General features: G+C 36.4%; 3 protein-coding genes across 7 annotated transcripts in view; 1 reads left to right on the top strand and 2 right to left on the bottom strand.

Annotated features, from left to right (window-relative positions):
* LOC126366321 (elongation of very long chain fatty acids protein 4-like) overlaps positions 1-2,640 on the top strand; it is a 33,200-nt gene extending 30,560 nt beyond the window's left edge. For both annotated transcript variants that reach the window (XM_050009430.1, XM_050009431.1), the window contains exon 7: positions 1,873-2,640. In XM_050009430.1, the coding sequence (XP_049865387.1) occupies positions 1,873-1,956 (84 nt within the window). In that variant the 3' untranslated portion in view covers positions 1,957-2,640. The remainder of the gene's footprint in view (positions 1-1,872) is intronic.
* The window catches only part of LOC126366260 (proton-coupled amino acid transporter-like protein pathetic), a 231,414-nt gene that overhangs the window by 156,751 nt on the left and 53,657 nt on the right, over positions 1-21,006 (bottom strand). The gene's annotated exons all lie outside the window — the stretch shown is intronic.
* LOC126366346 (MORN repeat-containing protein 4 homolog) lies at positions 4,487-11,770 on the bottom strand. Of its 2 annotated transcripts, XM_050009467.1 has the most exons (5): positions 11,717-11,770; positions 10,983-11,022; positions 9,142-9,337; positions 7,480-7,589; positions 4,487-4,697 (listed from the first exon to the last, which is right to left on the bottom strand). In XM_050009467.1, exons 2-5 carry the CDS (start codon positions 10,990-10,992, stop codon positions 4,543-4,545), a joined length of 471 nt encoding a protein of 156 aa, XP_049865424.1. In that variant the 5' UTR covers positions 10,993-11,022; positions 11,717-11,770; the 3' UTR covers positions 4,487-4,542. The 2 variants fall into 2 exon arrangements, with proteins under 2 accessions (XP_049865424.1, XP_049865423.1); XM_050009466.1 differs by lacking the exon at positions 11,717-11,770 and having other exon boundaries at positions 10,983-11,496.

Genomic DNA, 21,006 nt, shown 5'->3' with positions numbered 1-21,006 from the left:
AATAATAATGTTTAGAAAATAGCCTTCTCATTTCTTTTTTTTTTTAAATATACCTATAAATGTACCCAAGAATATAACCTATACTTACATAAATAACTTTGGTTCTACTACACTGGTGCCATTCGCCTGGGTAAATTATTTCAATATTACATAAATAAAAACTCTGTACGGTCACGAGCATTAATATGTATACACTTTGGCACCATGTCACATTAACTTTTTTGACAAATTGAACTGTAAGTCTCACTAAATGTCAAATATGTTAGTGCGACAGAGTCCTAAAGTGGGTAGATTATATTGCTCATGACTGTACCTATTGTTATATACCTACATTTACGTATAACTGTCAGCACGCGTCTTAGCGAGATCCTAAATATGTAAACTGTATACATAAGCTGTGGATAATGTAGTTGGTAGCATGTTAAGATAAATTTTGCTTCAAGCTATTACAATTTGTAACATTATAATATTTAACTATTTGTTATCTCAAATAAATTTACAAAAAGAGCGTGATTTTCCGTAGTCGCGTTATAGTTTTTAAACTTTATTTTTTCTTCTGAATACTTGATGAAAAGAGAAGGTCTTTGACGTGTAGTGATAGTGATATATTGGAACGAAACTACTTAATTATTTTTATCTACTTACACATCCACATTATAATAGTCTATCAATGTGTGGTCACATAAAATGGTATATATTTAGTGGTCTAAATAAATAGATAGCTACCTTGAACGATGCAGCCATAAAAAAAGGAAAAATGTTGAAGTTGAATATAGCTAGCTATATTTATTTTTAAATTAAGAAAGTGTTGTTGCCTCTCTTCATCTTAAACAATCTAATCTAATCTAGTTCCCACTACTGGGCACTAGCGTGCCACTAAGGATCGAAGGAGTACGTAGCATACACTATACGCAGCTTAGGGTGTTATTAATAAACTAATCTCAGCTTCGAGATTGCCCTCAACACTATGCATAAGTCCCTGTTTTTATATAAGAACTGTCAAATTGACATGATCTTGAGGGCAGTCTCGAAGCTGAGATTAGTTTATTAATACTACCCTTAGAGAAGAAACACCTACGTCGTCACAATAATTGAAAACCCAAGAAAACAGGGACAATGCATTCGTAATAAAAATCGATTTGAAGGATATTATTTTTTTAATATCCTGTCTCCTATTTCCGACGTCTTCATTCTTATATCTTTTTCAAACGGTTACGAGTTTGTGGAATTACAAATGCCTATAAATATATTTTTTATACTATTAAACTTTTTGCGTGAATATTAAAATGTGCCAAATTTAGTGGCGAACTTTCATTATTATTTTTTCGTGAAAAATTGGGTTCCGACATGACAAAATAATATGAAAGTTCGCCACCAAACTTTAAATTTTGATATTCACCCATTTAGGCTATTTAGTTTTGACACTTTCTTTGAGTAGTTGCGTACGTAGCAAACAGTATTTGTTAACTGCTGAATTACACAGAATAATATTTATTTTTTTACTTATATGTTTATTTTATTTATTTTTTTACTTATACGTATGTTTGAGGAGCTCGGTAGCGCAGAGGTGAACGCGCTCGGTCTGCAATTGTTGAAGTTAAACAACTTTCGCAAAGGCTGGTCTTAGGATGGGTGACCATAAAAAAAAAGATTTCATCTCGAGCTTCTCCGTGCTTCGGAAGGCACGTTAAGCCGTTGGTCCCGGCTGCATTAGCAGTCGTTAATAACCACCAATCCGCACTGGGCCCGCGTGGTGGTTTAAGGCCCGATCTCCCTATCCATCCATAGGGAAGGCCCGTGCCCCTGCAGTGGGGACGTTAATGGCTGGTGATGATGATGATGACTTATATGTTTTATTTTTCTGTTTTTCAGGGAAGCAAATGTATGGAGGTCAGATACGGGGAATGCCTAGATGACGAAGCAACAATTGCGGAGAGGAAACTAAAGAACAATTAGAAATCGTTGGGAACTGAGATATTATAATAATACTTCTCTTCAAAAAAATCTACAAACAAAAGTTTTTTTTTTCAACAAAACTGCATAATCCAGTTTAAATTTGGAATATTAATATTAACAATTAAAAACGTTCTACTACCCATTGTGAAATGTACGCATTTTCTTTTTCTTTACTGGTATGATATTCCTTACGAAACATAAACTTGGTGTTTTGATTTTTATGATGAGAAGTGTAATTTTATAATTTGATCAAAATATTTGTGATGTAGAGTGCCTTTGAGTATTTGAAATTTTGAGAAATTATTGCTGTTTTGTAAGTACAACCACTAAGTACCTAATTATCATACTTTTATGTACCTATCATGGGCTATTTAGGTAAGCATTAAAATAAAAGTTTGGAAGTCAAAATGGCAATATGAAATAATAAAGTATTCTGCATCTGTACTATGCTGAATACTTTATTATTACATAATATCGTCATAATTTAAAAACAAGACGTTAAGAATAAGAACTTGTGTAAATAATAAATATTACCTATTTACTTACCGCAAACATTTTGATCAGAACAATAACTTATTTATTAACTTATATTTGAAGGATAACTTAAGCTTAGCTCTCTTTTAAGCTGTTGTAATGTAATAAAGGGTTTGTATAGAATATTACGGATTAAAGCATTTTTGTTAAGTTGGTATTTTAATCTATTTCCGCCTATTTCCTAGTAGAATTTCAATAATAATTTGTTCTGTAGTAAACAAATATTTTCCACTCGATTAATAAACGAAAAGTCACAAAATTTTCCTTTTTTTGAAATATTATATTGGTTTGCTTATTTGTATTTTTACCCTAAGGCCGGGTTTCCACTGCTGCGGAGATGGGCGGAGAAGAGCGGAGATGTGCGGATATGACCAATCACAGCGTTCGAAAGAGCGAAAACGAAGACGCTCTGTCACTCTCTCCCTCACGGTGATTGGTCGATTCCTGCACATCTCCGCACATCTCCGCTCATCTCCGCACAGCTCCACGTCAATAGAAACGCAGCCTAATGCGGCGAAGCAAGTACGCGGTTTGTTCGTGTACGCGGTGGCGTCCGGAAGTCGGGCCGCACCTTTACCTCAAAAATGTGCGAAGGGAGCGATGGCTAGCTTTCGCGCCAACTCGTGATCGGGTGCTGCGTATGTAGACAGGCCTGCTTCTGCCAGGCCTGTCCACATACGCAGCTCATAAAACACTATTCCTGTGAATAAATCACATAAACTCTCTTTATTTTTCACTTTCCTTCCACCGTCTGCAATTGGAATACCATTGTATTTAAGTTTATACAAACTGGACTTAAAAAAAAGAAAGGAAAACATGAATTAGTAGGAGTAGGGCCCTGTACTGAGAGGTTTTCCGGCCACGTCTTTCCCTGAGTTTTTCAGCCAGTTACATAATAAGTAATTTAATTTTTGACGTTCAGAGAGCGCTAACTACGTAAACCAATTTTGAAGAATAAATAATTTTCATATAATTTTTTTGCAAAATGAATGTTATATTTTATATTACCAGCACGCTTTTGTGTCTGTAACTAAGGGCAGATACAACATTATAACACTTTCGCCTGCATCTATCAAGAATTAACCTTAACTGTGTACAAAAACAGTAATGTACAAAAAAGGCAACAGGCCTGAGGATGCCCTGGTCGCGAACCTCGAACGGCCACATTGGGGCAATTCATCTACAAAGCAACATTATAATAGTACTGTCAAAGATGTAATACCGATTAGGAAGAGCGGGGCTTCCTGACACAGGTCTTTAAATGAGGCTTACTAGGAAGTCCCAATAACGAGGTTATATATTGATGTACTATTTAAAGCAAATAAACTATTTTGATTTTTTTTTTTTTTTTTATTTGACATACGTTCACATTATTTTGCACCTTTATATATTGCAAATGTCAAATTTCAATATTTAACTTAAGACGAATTTAAAAAATCCCTTTAATTTCTAATTCGCTAGTTTTTGAGTTTGTGGTTCTTTTTTTCCCCAAACATGCGTGTCACGTGATTATGTTCGTATTTTGACAAAACTACATGACTTATTTGGCTTCACATATTAGCTTTATTTATTAACCAATCGGCAAAACGACACGATTATATCGTCTGAATCGATAAAATGACCGTGACAAAATTTTATCACGTTGCAGTGGTTGCGTATGTTAGCTCTAATGGGCATTCTAATGCGTGTTGTCTTAAATTTTATAATCAGAATCAGAATCATTTATTCAACGAAATTATCATGGATAAACTTGTTGAAGGTCAATGTAACATTTTTGAATTTACGTCATTTCGCAAGGTGTTATGGCTGAGTAGACGAAATGATATACCAAGTGATAGCCCTGAGTACTCCTCATTTATCCAGAGAAGTAGTTAATAAATACATTTCAACAAATAATAACAATGATTTAAACAAAAACAAAAATTTATGTTAAATTACTTATTTATTAAAAATATATATAATATATATATTGGAAACAGTTATATTGTCCCTCGAATAATAATTACTATGTACTTATATGTACATGAACGTCGATAAACCCCCCTTGATGTTCTACATTTGTTGGCACTGCGCCCGCGCCATGTAGGCCACTTTCTGAGCTCTCTGCACCACCTCTGGGCATCTCTTACGGCGGACTAATCGACAGTCTTGGAAGAAACCTTCGTTGCGAGGAAACCCATTACTACCATCACTGAATGTCACCAAACCTGGATACAAAAAAAAAAAAAACATTTAGAGGGTGACTTTCGAAAGCGGCTTCTTACGTAAATTCGGTGGAGCATATTTTAGATTTTTGTAATGTAAATAAGAGTTTGACAGATATTTCAATTCGATCCGCCAAATAATACGGTTAAAAAAGGCGCCACTGATGTGCGAAAAAATAATCACTTCCAAAAATTCACCCGTAAAGTAAAGAATTCGAAAACAAAGCTACTTTTGGCCCGCGACGTGAAAATCAGTAACCGCGGCAACAGAACGTGTTCTTAGTTCGCTATTTGAAAGTATACAGGGTGTTAGTGACATCGTAACGAATACTGAGAGGGATGATTATCAAGTAGAATAAAATTTTCCGTCGCAAAATTCATGATCTTTTAAGGGTTTTTTTAAATTATTTTCATACTTCCAGTTGATATCAACTCAGAATCATGGTCTGAATTTATTATCCCTTCAAGTTTTCGTTACTATGTCACTGACACTTTGTACAGTACAACTGGTTGTTTGGAGATATTTTAAGCCCTCCGTTGTGAAACAGCATCGATGCAAACGCGAGACTTCAATCTTTACACACACGCACTTCTAATAGAAGCATTACAAGCGCGATGCAGTAGAGACAGATTGGCGATATAACATTGCGGCTTTATCGCGCACGCATGCGATTTTAGTAGCGCATTCCTCTCTACCCAGCTTCCATTGATTTATTGAAACGGTTGTAACCATTAGTATAGTAAATAATTGTTGTAACCATTAGTATAGTATGGAAAATAATTCAACTGGGAATAAAAAAAAATGTTTATTGTCTTAGAAAAAGATCGACACAACAATGGATAATATAGCTAGGACACACGAATTAATTAACTCCAAGCAATAAATATTGTTTAAAACACAATATGCCGATCATCATCAGTTATAAATATTACTTTAGTAATACCGCATCCGCTACGCTACTCAAGCGCGTTTGCATCAATGCAAACGCGATACAGCATCTATACTGCGTTAAATAGCGGTAAGTAAACAGGATAAGTGCTAAGGGAAATTTTATTTCAGTGTCTTATTTTCCTATCTTACAATATCAAGCCAATGCCCTAGGTCTTAGAATAAATCTTTTGTTGCCATTGTTTTCTTTCTAAGTAGTTCTTAGAAATATTTGTCTAAGAAAGGTCGTCAGTCTATGATCCGGTAGATTTCTTTCCTAATAGACTTCATATTAACAATACAATCCATATAACGCCCAGTTTTGATACTCCTATTTATTATAATACATTAACCCCCGGACCCCGCCCATAATCTGTAAAATAAACTGCAGCTATTGTTGATAAGAAGTCCTAAGACGGGTAAAGTTATCATTAATTATTATTATATATTAATATTATTGTTATTTTAGTTCTGTGCAATAAAGTATATTTGATTTGATTTGATTTGATTAATTCTATCGTCCATTTGTGTAAATTTGTTTTGTATGTTGTGTTCAATAAAGTATATTTGATTTGATTTCATTTGATGAGCTGTATAGTGACAGGTCACCATGCCTTCACCTGTCTATATTATATATAGACAATCATGTTTGAAAGGATCCCTTTAGGCGCGTTGCTCACACGATTAAGGATCTTCTTTAGTAACAAATGTCACGGTGGAGTCGAGGCGTGGACGTGCCGGAGTCAAGGCAGGGAGCACTGGAGACCACCTCTCAAAACCGCCGAGCCCGCGGCTCGTGTGCTGCTCTCATGTGAGCTAGGCGCTTTAGGCACCTACATTATGCTCGGGATAGTAAGCAACTGAACATATGAGAACTTAACTACATGATCGAAAGCAGCAACACAATAATATCATCATAACCCTAGCATTATCCCGTTTCTCACAGAGTCCGCTTACCTAACCTAATTTGATTGGTCCGGTTTTTTATAGAAGCGACTGCCTGACTACAATACGCGAAGAGAAAACCAGCCCAATACAAGTTAGATCAGATACCTCCGAAAATTCATTTCTCGGGAATGTGGCTTTCCTCACAATGTTTTCCTTCACCGCTGAGCACGTGATAATAATTTATGATCCGAACACGAATTCAAAGACAAATTCGACAATCATTGGTTTAGGCATGTGCTCACAATAACATATTTTGTATAATATATACGTACCTAACATTAAAATAAATTACAAACTTGAAGAAAACCTCAGCTAAAATTTTCAATTAAATTTTGTACCGAGAATTGCTCACTTTCTGAATAAAAATCGTTCCGAGATCAGGAACGCTGAATAGGAAATGGTTTTCCCACAAAGCGAGTGTCACGACTGTTTACTGTCTAGTAAGGTAAGCTTGAACGAAATATTTGCGGTAAATTGAGTAAAACAATCATTTTGTACTAGAAGGAACTTACACGAAATAATATGACAAGTTTAACACTCTGGCCTTCAATACCAAGTATGGCTATAAAATTCACAGGTCTTTGTCTATCCATGGTATACTAAATCCATCTCCTTAGCGTTACTGCGTTTTTCACAGAGTCCACATACCTAACCTGAAGATTTGATAGGTTTTTTTACTGAAGCCTGTGTGACCTTCCAACCCGCGAAGAGAAAACCAACCTAATACAGATTCCATACCTCTGGATCGCATTTCTCGGGAATGTGAGTTTCTCCACGATGTTTTCCTTCAAAGCTAAACACGTGCCAATCATTTATGATCCCGACATGATAATCTCTAAATCAATAGTCCAGGCCCGTGCTGGGATCCATAGTATCAATTTTATACTAAATATAGAACATAATACTGACCAAGTCCCCAGACCCTTCCTCCTCGGAATTCCCCTTCGAACTTCATGCCATCAGCTCGCCAGAAGACACCATGACCATGGAACCAACCCTGCATGAACTCTCCTTCGTATCTATGAAATGAAAAGTGCGTGGGCATTGTTTTAGCAATCGTAAAATGTTGGAGGATAATGGGTTAAATTCAAAACAAAAAGTTTTAATTCCTAAAAACTTCCGAATAAATTCAATTATAACAGATTCAATTATTATTGACCTTTTGTAATAACATAATTACATAATATAACATTTACATTTGCTTTCAGGTTTACTTTGAATCACAAAATGAACAAATTGTGGGAAGATTTTTTTTACAAAATTGCATTTATATGTTTATAATATGTTATTTTATATGTTTTATGTTCACTTGTGGTAGCTTTTCATTGGCATTTGTTTGTATTTACAAGTATTCACTTAATAAAAAAGGCTGTAAGTTACCCAAATAAAATTAAATAAAATAAATTAATAAATAAATATTTTAAATGCCTCATAATTAATTATTGTGCCAAATTCACGACGAATCACAGGCGATCCTAATTTGCTGTTGTACGGTCACGAGCATTAATATGTATACACTTTGGTACCACGTCACATTAACTTTTTTTACAAATTGAAGTGTAAGTCTCACTAAATGTCAAATATGTTAGTGCGACAGAGTCTTAAAGTGGGTACATTATATTGCTCATGACTGTACCCACCCTTTTTCACGTGCGTTCATCATTGTATTATTTCTAATAATATATTTTTTTTATTCATTGTATACTGATTTATCAATGTCAGTCGAGTGTTTTCCATTAATTATCCACAGCCAACAAAAAAATAACTTAATTAAACTAGTCCTCTAAAATTTAAAAAAGTGATTTACCTACAACCTGCTGTGACTTTTTCAGATTTTAATAACAGGTAAGTAACTATTATTTTTTACGTATAGTCACTTGACCTGTGGGTACACCAGCTTGCTTCTCAAGTGGAGCGCCAGCTTGGACTTACATCAATGAGTTATTAATTTATCTTAAGTCCAGTTTTCACTGACACAGTTCATTCAACTTCTATCATGTTGGTCTAACATAAAGTTCGATGAGGTGTGGGTACTTAGTTCATCTCGCTATGGATGTACCTCTGACTATTTCAATAGGGATATTGTTTAGTAACTTTTATCTCTGAGCATATTTCAAACTATTTTCAAATGCTCCATAAACGCAAGAGCTGGTCGCTAGATGGCGCTAGTAATAATAACAAGAAAATGCCATTTCTTCGTGTTAGAATACAAACATTTACTTTAATTAATATGAGCTTTTATTAATATAAATCTTACAAAAATATGATTCCACAACAACTCGGGCCACGCCCATGAAAATGTGCCCTGGATTGACACATGTCAAACTACTTATAATAACTAGGCAAAGTTTTATTATATAAACAGCCAACACTTCGTCAAGTGATTGATGATACAGTTACACTATTTTACTAATATTGCATACTTTACTACTTAATATTTAGTAAAGTGAGGCTTTATTTAAATAGGTACTCTAATATTAATATCACATTTTGTAGTATAGGTACTACTCGCCATCTCGTAGACGAAAGACAGAACTAAAATATCAAAAGTAAAAATTAAAAGAAACTTACTTGGCACCATCGGGGAACGCCATAACCCCAAGCCCAGAACACAACCCACCAATCATGGCTCCATCATATCTGGTTCCATCAGGTAAGACCAGATGTCCCATACCATGCTTTTGCCCCTTGGAGTTCCACTCGCCCACGTACCTAGTACCATCTTCATACTTATATGCTCCTGTCTTGACTACTCCTGGATCCACAACTGGAAAAACAAAAGACAGTGGCATGATTAGAGACAAAAATAATAACTTAACACGTGTGCCCAGATCACGGTTCTTTGAACTTTCATTTATGATAGAATGACACTTGGAATCCAGCCAAGTAAATAATGACATATTGGGCAAACATACGATAATTCACGTCAAAAACAGGTCAGGAGGAAAATCAGGACATTGTCAGTAAATGTCCTTTCTTATAACCACACCCCGGACTTTTCATAGAAAAAACCTTGTTTTACACAGACACTACACCTTGACGTTATCGTACACGCCCATCTGTGTGCGTGACGTCTGACGCCCGTACTATTGAGTAGTTTCCTAGGTAAAAAATGAATTATGAAATTCTGATTACTAAATAAAGACAGATACAAAAGGTGACAAAAAAGTTTTGTTTTCTTTCTTTGTTTAGTAAAAAGTTACTGATTTGACTATTTGGAAAATAGCCTATTGAAGACTAAAGTAAGACCAAGCGGGGTGAGGTAAACCTAGCTCAGCCGCTGGTGGGGAGCGGAGAGTTGCCGTTCTACACGTAGTTATTATTCCTTATTCTATGCTAAAACATGACGTTAAGGTCTTAAGGCAGTTGCACGGGTAGATCATTATCATCACAACTGCTATATGATTAATAGTAATATAAAGTTATTGTCGTAATTAATCATGGGTTTAATGTTTGAGTTCAAATATCAAGTGAATAATTCACTGAAGCTATTAGCTTGGGCGTAGAAATTATCAACATTCTGTTATTTCGATGCACTATAAGTAAGTAAGTAAATAAAAGCTTTATTTCCTCTACAAAAACACATGGATACATAAATACATACAAAAATACAATATTTGTAGAGGCTGGAGCCTAAACTAGGATACCCTGTGTGTTAGGACTCCAGGCCTCCACCTCCAGAAAGTCATGGTCAAGAGAAAATAACAAAATAAAAAAAGAAAAAATAAAAATAGTTAACTTGAATTAAACAGACTAAATCACAAAACATTTTTAAAAAGAAAATATTAATTCTATAAATGCTTTTATGTGTGTGTGTGTGTGTGTGCGCGCGTGCGCACACTAATAATTTCATAATTTATCTTTGAACTAGTAATTCTAAAATTGATCTTCATATTTAGCACAAAGCTTATGACCATCGACAGTAGGACCTAAGACCATTACGAAATTAGCACTATGGAATATTAGGAGAATCTGATATTAGAAACATCTTATTAGGACAATGAATACTAAGACACTCAACTTTCTTTTGCCGTGACTTATTGTAGATTTGCCACAGATGGCATTAATTACTTGGCCAGAGAAGTGGAGAGCGCTAAGGGCTCTTACCCGGTATAAAATCTAAACACAACAGGTCTGAGGGTGCCCAATTGGGCGCGATCCTCGGCCCAGGCCGTCGTCTGATGGGATAATATATTATTTGAAAGAATTGCTTAGTCGACCCTAGCGAGGGAGGAAAATCGGGGTAAAGATATTCACAACAACAAGCCCCTATTGCAATCACCAACGGATGTATTATTTGGGAAAAAAACATTTTTTCATGTGACATAATATTGCACCGAGGTTTTGCCTGGGTATTTTTTTATTATAGTCAAAATGCAGATCGCAAGGTTAAAACAAAAAGAAACACTTACCATCCACCATTATATTGCTTTAGTAAACTTCTACCGAACACTGTAACAACACACTCCACACTGAAAAGGTTTCATGCTTGCCCCTAATAATCTAATTAAGAAATTCCATGTACCTCTACAACTATGTTTTATATGTGTTATATACTGGTTGTAATAATAATAATATGCTTATTCTAGTCAAACTACTCAAATTGAGAAAATCAAAGTCAACACAAAGTGTTTCTTTTGAGGCATAAGAAAAAGATAGGTTGGATGTGGTAGTGTCCCAATTTTGTTAGTTCATTCATTATTAATAAGTTGCTTTCGAAACGTCAAAACGGATCATCTATACGTAATAATGGCGTTATTGTGAGAATACAAAACAGTACTGAAATGAACGTGATCAAACGTAATTCTTCATTAAATTTCGTAATCAAATCAGAAAATTTATTTTTGAGGATTATATATACTAGCTTTATTCCGATGTTAGCATTTTTTTCTTTGACCAGTCGTCTATCATCTAAGACGTTCCTGTTTAAACATCATTACGAAGGTAATGAAGTGTCTAGCGCAATACAGGCTAATGTCAAACGAGGAAGTTATAATTTGCTCAGTTTTACAAGAAAAACTGGTTAAATCCGGAAATTTTTATCCAACTTTACGTAGACTTATCTGAATCAGACTGGATAAACTGGTAAGGGCCATATCACACCATGGTGACAGAAGCTGCAGTTGAGGTTTATACTACTCCTTACACTTTCTTGAGGGCGCGACCTTGGTATCCTTGTGAAACAGTACCAAGACAACTGAGCACCCTCAGGCCTGTTGTCTTAAACATTGTACCGGGTGAGATCCTTCAGCGCTCCCCATTTGTCCGGCCAAGTAATTATTGCCATCTGCGGCAAATCTACAATAAGTCAAAAAAAAGTGCCAAGACAATATCTGAAACATAATCTAGAGGATGTTATTTTGTATTATATCACTACTTATAGTTTTGCCTTGGATAGAATTTAGTTGCTGATCTTGATCTTTTCGACAATAATATTGCGAAATTTAAACGATTATTGTGGTCTCACTTGCTTCTTTAGCTATCTTACTTAGTTTTGTTTTGGCCTTATGGTAATGTTTTTAGTTTATTAATAAGTATTAAACATGTATTGTTTATCCTTAGTTTCTGTTCTTTCTACTATTTTGTCATGCTGTGTACACTATTTTTTTGGATTGTAGACTAGTTCTAAACCTGTTTCGAGTTATGTCATATGTGTATTGTTTACAATATGTTTGTGTACCTTTTTAATAAAAAAAAATAAATAAATAAAAGTACGTGGCCGGTCAAATGAATACAAAGTGCACCCAGTCGGTAGTTTAACAAATCCAACTGCACCCTTTCACAACTAATTTAGCTCCCTGCAACGACATTTAGATCAATTAACGGAGAGTAATTGCGAGTTACGAGCAGTGGAGTGGTCGACATATCCTACAGTAGCGGCGCTATCGTAATTGTACGCTATTGTCCGGCCGCAGACGTCATTGCAAGGTTATGTACAACAGATGGTCGACTAGGTACAAATGTGAGAGGTGAAATGACTTATTCTATTGTACGGGTAATGTGGTGAATTACAACAACAACTCTGGTGTCAGTGTAATTATTGTGTAAGCAATCTTGTGAAGCAATCTTAAATCAGTAAGTAGTAACTGGGAACAACGGTTCAACGTACATTCTGAAGCGCAAGACAAGAAAAGGCCACATCGAAGCAATTCAAGTAGAAAAGCATTATTGCTATTTGTTTGCTTTGCGCACTTACTTTTGATTATGTGCAAATGTCAAATTACAATATTGCTTTTTCAGATGAATTGCTTCGATGTGGCCGTTTTAAACCCTCAGCCGTAACGGCTTAACCAAATTAGGGATCACAAATTTCTGTGGATCAGGATTCGAACCTAGGACCTCCGGACTGCGAGCCCAACAGATTAGGAGGCCAAAGGATCCCGAATGGGGTGGGTAGAGCCACAAGGAATTTGAAGACAATTTGCTGTTGATAATAGTCCATCTTAATAGAGCAAACGCAATTATTGACTACTTGACAGTTTTCGGATAAGTATTTTAAAAATTACAAACGCTTATTTTGTACCCCTTAATAGTATTTTATGCAACAGTTGTATAAGAAGGGTCAAAAAAGGCGAGTGGCGTGAGTTGCGATGTGAGCCTTGGCGAACATCGCAATAAGAGACGCCACGAGCATTTTTTGACCTAGTTATACAACGTTGCATACAATACTTTTTCTACGACGACGTAATTTTAAATGAAACAAAAATTATACAAAGAAAAATTTTATTTATAAAAATTATTTTCCAACGCGCGGGAAAATGGCGGCAAATGTATACTTTTTTTTATAGTATATCTATGGCACCAAACAAAGTAAAGGTGCCAGTTTCCAGGTCAAAAAAAAAAAACAAAACAACAACAATGCTTTTTTGGCGACATTATAGTACAGTTACACTTTGTAAACAATGCTTTTATAGGCCATAGAGCGTACACTTTTTCAAAGAGTTTAATTATGTATGTACTTATATTAGACTTTTTGGTTATTTAAATGCCAGATTAAAGTAGAGGAGTAGAAAATAGTATTTTATGCAACAGTTGTATAAGAAGGGTCAAAAAATGCGAGTGGCGTGAGTTGCGATGTGAGCCTTGGCGAACATCGCAATAAGAGACGCCACGAGCATTTTTTGACCTAGTTATACAACGTTGCATACAATACTTTTTCTACGACGACGTAATTTTAAATGAAACAAAAATTATACAAAGAAAAATTTTATTTATAAAAATTATTTTCTAACGCGCGGGAAAATGGCGGCAAATGTATACTTTTTTTTTATAGTATATCTATGGCACCAAACAAAGTAAAGGTGCCAGTTTCCAGGTCAAAAAAAAAAAACAACAACAATGCTTTTTTGGCGACATTATAGTACAGTTACACTTTGTAAACAATGCTTTTATAGGCCATAGAGCGTACACTTTTTCAAAGAGTTTAATTATATATGTACTTATATTAGACTTTTTGGTTATTTAAATGCCAGATTAAAGTAGAGGAGTAGAAAAAATAAAATATGAAATATTTCGGATAATAATTATGGCAGTTTATCACTTTATCCAATAGGTATTTTATTAAGGTCATTTTTAAATATTTTATTTTTACATAATAAGAGTGCGATATTTTATTTGTGTATTACAAGACCATGATTGAGCTTCGTGCGACGTTACATTTCACAAAATACACAAAAACTATCTGTCAGGTTTCAAAGTTATACAGTTTGACAGTTTCTTTGTTTGTTAAAATGTGACCGGCAAGATGTTTTTTGCTATTTTATAAAGCTTTTTCGAGAAAATAAAATATTTTTTCTACTCCTCTACTTTAATCTGGCATTTAAATAACCAAAAAGTCTAATATAAGTACATACATAATTAAACTCTTTGAAAAAGTGTACGCTCTATGGCCTATAAAAGCATTGTTTACAAAGTGTAACTGTACTATAATGTCGCCAAAAAAGCATTGTTGTTGTTTTGTTTTTTTTTTTGACCTGGAAACTGGCACCTTTACTTTGTTTGGTGCCATAGATATACTATAAAAAAAAAGTATACATTTGCCGCCATTTTCCCGCGCGTTAGAAAATAATTTTTATAAATAAAATTTTTCTTTGTATAATTTTTGTTTCATTTAAAATTACGTCGTCGTAGAAAAAGTATTGTATGCAACGTTGTATAACTAGGTCAAAAAATGCTCGTGGCGTCTCTTATTGCGATGTTCGCCAAGGCTCACATCGCAACTCACGCCACTCGCATTTTTTGACCCTTCTTATACAACTGTTGCATAAAATACTATTATATAGCGCCGAATCGCGTGTAACTGACTTTTTTGCTGTCATACGTACACGTGTGGCGGGATTTTGGACGAGGCTTAGGGCTTCAAATAACATCATTTGCAGAAAGTGTGCGAAGGGGTCGCCAGTCTTATTTTTAAACACTGGTGGTCTTTACACCGGGACGCAAATAGGAAATAGGTATTTTATATTGTATATTTATTTTAATTAAATTTATGTATTATGTAATGTGTGTGAGTCTTATTGACTTTTAATAAAGAAAAAATATTATTTATTGTATATATTATAATTGATACAACTGTCAAGTAGCCAATTCCTCAATCTGTTTCTAGGATATTTTATTTATTTAGGTATTTTGTTTATTTATACTTGATATTAACTCGATATGATCGCACTGGTTACTCGAGATGACAATCAACATACACGCATTCTGAAATAAAACACATTTTGTGAAATCCTGGATGTGTAAATATTGATTTTTAGAATATTCACATTTTACTGGTATTGCTTAGAGCAAATATACGCCATATTTAGTTGTAGCACAGGCAAATAACTAAAATAAATATGGCAAATATCACAGGTTCAACATTTCCGAAGTATAGAGTTTCGAGGTTCAGAGTTGATCTTCGGATATTCACACAATTGAATTACCTTTGTCACTCTTCCGTGATTCGCTTTTCGACGTTTGACGATCGACAAAGTCGAAACTACTTTGGTAAAGTTCGATTGGAATGATCTAGAATAAAAAAATGCTTTGAAGTATGCAGAATATGCATGAAATTCAAATTTAGAATTAATATTTACCCCGATTTTTTTAATAGAATCTCGATGGTATGATACGGAATCCAATCCGGTACATTGTTACGAATAACAAAAACTGCTGGCTTCACTGTTTGTGAATGTGTCCACATTTTGACTTTTCACGTCTTCACATTACATCGTCATAATTTCCAAAAAGCAGTCTTCTTCTTATCGTGTGGATTGTTAGGTGGAATACCAGCCTCATCCACTCTGGTGTCAGGGTTATTATTGAGCCGCCAAAGGCCCCTGACATGACTCAAGTAACGACTACATACTTACGTCAGAAAGTAGTAACCGGAACCAACGGCTTAACGTATCTTCCGAAGCACGGTTCATCTTACTTTTCGGAAGATCAGGTAATCAGCCTGCAATGTCCTAACCAAACTAGGGATCACAAAGTGTGTGATATGTCCCCAACGGAATTCGAACCCAACAAGGCAGTATAAAATAGATTGTGAGGTTATTGACTTGTTACTGACGTAATACCCAATACGGTTATGACACGAAGATAACAATCGCGTTACCCGCATAATGTCCGTAATAACAAAGATATCCCAGAATCTAGTAATGGCTTAATCTCGTAAGAGGATTATTATCACTTCTAGTTAGTTTAATGACGTCTAGTCTAGAAATGGTAGTGATTTATCTTCCAAGGAAAGTATTCTAACGAGTAATATAGCTTACATTACAATCGCGCATACGATTATGTAAACATCGTGACGAATACTGAGGGGGTTGATTCAGACCATGATTCTGAGTTAATACCAAAAAAATTTCGTCGCAAAATTTTCACTTCTATACTTTTGCGATGGTAAATTCCACTTGATATTAACTCAGAATAATTAGGTGAATCATTTATTTATTTGTACACAATAAAACAGACAAAAGAAACATACAAAGAAAACAGATAGTACAGGAAACCATCTTCTCAGTATTCGTTACGATGTCCCTTACACCCTATACAAGTACGTACTGGTAGCCATACAAGTAGGTATGGGTGGTAGTGACACCGTAACGAATACGTACCATGATGATTCTGAGTTGATATCAAGTTGAATTTCCTGTTGGAAAATACATTAAAATCTTTATGTTTCTTTAAATTATTTTCGGTTCCATACTTTTGTTTCATGACTTTTTGTGTTTCTTTTTAAAATTATTTTCAATTCCACACTCAGAATAATAAGCTGAATCATCCCTCTCAGTATTCGTTACTATGTCACTTACACACCGTACAAGTACATACAGGTCGCCATACGAGTACGCATGGGTGTTAGAGACACCGTAATGAATAAGTACAACTATAAATAACTATCGGATGATCAGACTGCATATCCTAACGAAACTAGCGATCACAGAATGGTTTTTGTAATGTCCCCACCGGGATTCGAGCCCGAGACATCCGTGGTGATCCCGACGCTCTACCACTGGACCACAGAAGCCGCTATATGATAGTAAGTACAAAGTATGGCATCTCAGAGCCGTTTAGTCTATGTCAGATGATGAATGCTTCGTACGCTCTACCTTTTGAGTAACTAGCGCCAATCAAACGTTTCCCGTCACAACGTATCTAATCCGAAATAAGTTCAAGAGCACGCGGACATTACGTAGGACTGCGTGAAATGAACGTGCTTGTTGTATTCTGAGTCCCTGGTACATTTTGACGATGGGTATATGACATACTATATTGTCACTGTGGTCTTGTGGAAAACCGGCTTGCTGCTCAAACGGGGAGCGCCAGGTCGAACACCGGTACCGAAATTGCACCATTAAGTTATTTTTTTTTCACTAACGCAGTTAATTGGCTTGACTATTATAGACGGCGATACGTTTCACCACCTATCTATACGTATATATACGTTAGTGTAACAGAAAACTCGGTGAGGTGTACTTAGTTCATCTTGCAATGGATATACTTCTGACTACCCCAATTGGGAATATAGTCGTGAGCTTATGTGCGTATTCAAATTGTCTACCCACCCCATTAGGGATTACGGGCGTGAGTTGCTTTGCAGTCACTCTTGATACAACCTAAGACGGATACCAGGAACGGTATGGTGAAAGATAACCAGCCCATAAGGCCTCGGTCTCGAATTTTGCGGGCAGCGGAGCGGCAGCGGCGGCGGCGCGGGAGAGGGGCGGGCAACGCATACCTGTTCTCGAAACCAGCGGGCAGATCGCGCGGCACTGTAGCGGTGTAGTGTTGTGTTCGTGGTTGTGTTGTCGACATTCGCAAACGAAATGTCTGAAAATCGGCGACAACGGCGTTTTTTATTTCTTCCCATAAACGATTAATTATTCTTCTATTTTTATGGTTCACATCTTTGCTGTTCCATATGGGTCTCCTCTCAAAGATTGCCGAAATAATTTGCTCTTGCACGTCCGAGGACATTTTGATACCTACGTCACGAAAAAAAAGTACAACACTATACTACAATGCAGACGCGCAACGGTCACCGCTCGACTGGAGTGCACCGCTCGTTGCCCGCCCCCGCGCCGCTCCCGCGCCGCTGTTTTCGAAACCCGGTCCATTTGACGATACGCATAAGATCCTGCCGCTCCCGCGCCGCCGCCGCCGCCGCCCCGCTGCCCGCAAAATTCGAGGCAGAGGCCTAAAAGCGACTGATATACGACCTTCCAAGCGAAGGAATGCCAAGCCCTAGTATTTTTTTCAATAATATAGGTTCGCATTTGACCACAATCTCACCTAATGGTGAGTGACGATGTGGTATGGGGTGGTCGGGGTGGATCACGCTTACCTAAGTATAAGTTAGGTTAGGTTAGGTTAGGTTCGTCCGCCCTGTATTTCCGGGCGCAAGAATAGGGCTACGGTACCCCCTGCCTGTCGTAAAAGGCGACTGAAAGGGGACACTGGAGACCGTGAGTGGTAAGGGCGGGGGCCCGAGCCGCTCTTCATACGGTCTCCGGGAGGGACGGCAATGTGACATGGCCTCGCATTGCCGTAAAACTGGGATGGCGTAGGGGTGGGGACCTACCCCGGGACGCGCTTTTTATAGCAGGCGCGAGGGAAGCACCGGTGCGTTCGTTAGAGATCCCGGAGCTTCCCGACATGCGCAGCAGAGGGCCATCGGAGGGGTTTTAGTCGGTAAGAGTCCGACATAACCTCGTCGCTCCCCCGGGTGGCGAGGTATCCATGAGGATTTCCCCTTCGTAACCAAAAAAAAAAAAAAGGTTAGGTTAGGTTAGGTTCACCTAATGGTGAGTGACGATGTGGTGTGGGGTGGATCACGCTTACCTAAGTATAAGTTAGGTTACATACCAGAGAAAACACAATCAATTTTCTCAGGAACGTGAAATTCCTTACGATATTTTCTTTCGCCATTCTTTACCGAGTGTATAAAAAATTAAATGGATTCTTTTCACTCGAAAGGCTTAAAAAGATTCGCAATAAATTTTATTGAACGTCCTTGACTGTATAGAACGTTTCCCAGAAATACTAAGTAAATCAATAATGTGGTGAATAATCATCTTTCTAAGCTAATTCTCATTAAAACTTCGCATGTAAGTCACCACTTTTCAACTATTTCCCTTCCGTGTTAACGTAGGGCTGGACAAGGGTTCGACTCATATTTCTCACAATCATAAACACAGTTTCAAGGACGATATAATTACAAGTATATAATTTACAAGGTTTTATACTGTGACAAAGAAAACTTTTTAATATTAACGTGATTTCATTATAAAGAAAAAAATACTAGAAGTGAATAATTTAGTGTTTTTATTCGATTGGAAGGGCCAAGTAAAGTCCAATATGATCGATTCATTTCGAAATAGCACACCTATCATTACGTTCATTGGTGCTGAATTCAGCACACACCATTTTAATTTATTTTTTAAATATACCTCTCATTTTGTTATCCGCCAAAAGGTTAAGGGACGGGTAATCGACAGGCATATAGGTAATTTACGGAACATACGTCAATTTTAGGCAGAAATTTAAAAAAAACTCCTCCCACAATTTTATATTGGCAAATTTTCCAACAGAATCAAGTTGACAGCACACGTCAACTTAATTCGCCCGGGTTATTTATTCCTTCTCTCATTCATTTTTAAATTAACAGTTGTCAATCATTCGTCCCTTTCCTTTTCGGCTGATAACAAAATTACGGGTATTAACTAGAAATAAAATTATAAGGTGTCTGCAGGAATTAGGCCATTCGGAAAATTTCGTAATTGTTTGTGTCTTTTTTAATTAGTTTTATCCCATAATCTTTATTTAAACATCGCGAACTCCACTCTCACAGACAAACCGAGGAATTGGTTTTGTGGGATTTTTATTCTAACAATATTTTTTGTGTCCGTATGAAAAAAAATCATTTTTCTTACTTCCTAACCTACTAACTTACAACAACCTATATATAGGTAGGTAGGTAACTAACTCCGTTGTCGAACGACTCTACGCATTGTTCGATTTACATTGCGGCGCAGCAAACAAAATCTTAACCAAACATTTTCGTCAAGAAAAACACCAACCATCGTTTTTAGTACTACTTAACTATCAAACAGACGTTCTATATTTTTTACGTTACGATGTCACTAACACCAAAACTGTGTTTTTATTTGCGAGGGCGCACATATCATGAGTGGGACATATTACTTTATCTGACAACTTGTCACTTTTCGCTCCAGAGATTCGGACGTTAAAAGTTAGTGTGTTATTAGTTATTATGAACCTTGTGAGAGGCCTTCGGAGGCTCAATAGTAACCGTGACACCAAGGTTGGTGAGGTCAGTGCCCAATCTCACAACTTGAATACGAAAAGAGAAAATTCAGGTTTTCCACCACATTTTGCTTGCAATAGGTATTGTTTCAATAAGATCAAGAACCTTATCAATTAGGTGTCAAAATCAATTATTAAAATCTTTCTTCTTCTTCTTATCGTGTGGATTGTGAGGTGGACTACCAAACCTCATCAACGCCAGGGTTGGTGTCAGGGTTATTACTCAGCCGCCAAAGGCCCCAGACATGGCTCATGTAATGACTAGGTACATACTTACATCAGTAAGTAGTAACGTTCAAAAGTTCTGAAGCACGCACCATCTTACTTTCAGACATTCAGGTGATCAGCCTGTAATGTCCTAACCAACCTAGGGATCAAAAAGTGATTTTTGTGATATGTCCCCACCGGGATTTGAACCCGTGTCCTCCGGAAGGTGACCCCGACGGTCAACCACTGGACCACGGAGGCCGTTAAAATCTATTATATACTGGTTTACTCATTGTCTCACTCATCACAGCTCTTGTACCCTTGAATTAGGATCTACAATGTTCACAGCTTTTATAATAAATAACTAATAACTCAAAATAGTAAATATTTTCACGATAAATAAAAAATCAGCAGTTG

The sequence above is a fragment of the Pectinophora gossypiella genome, chromosome 4 (assembly GCF_024362695.1).
Source record: "Pectinophora gossypiella chromosome 4, ilPecGoss1.1, whole genome shotgun sequence".
NCBI classification, from domain to species: Eukaryota; Metazoa; Arthropoda; class Insecta; order Lepidoptera; family Gelechiidae; genus Pectinophora; species Pectinophora gossypiella.
The sequence above is the reverse complement of the archived record's forward strand: the minus strand, read 5'-3'. Positions and strand labels throughout refer to the sequence as shown.

Excerpts from the sequence above, each read along its gene's own strand:
- LOC126366346 (XM_050009467.1), bottom strand. Across the intron at positions 7,590-9,141 it reads GCGTTCCCCGATGGTGCCAA|ATACGAAGGAGAGTTCATGC; the intron begins GTAAGTTTCTTT and ends TTCATTTCATAG. Across the intron at positions 4,698-7,479 it reads AGGAAGGGTCTGGGGACTTG|GTTTGGTGACATTCAGTGAT; the intron begins GTCAGTATTATG and ends TTTTGTATCCAG.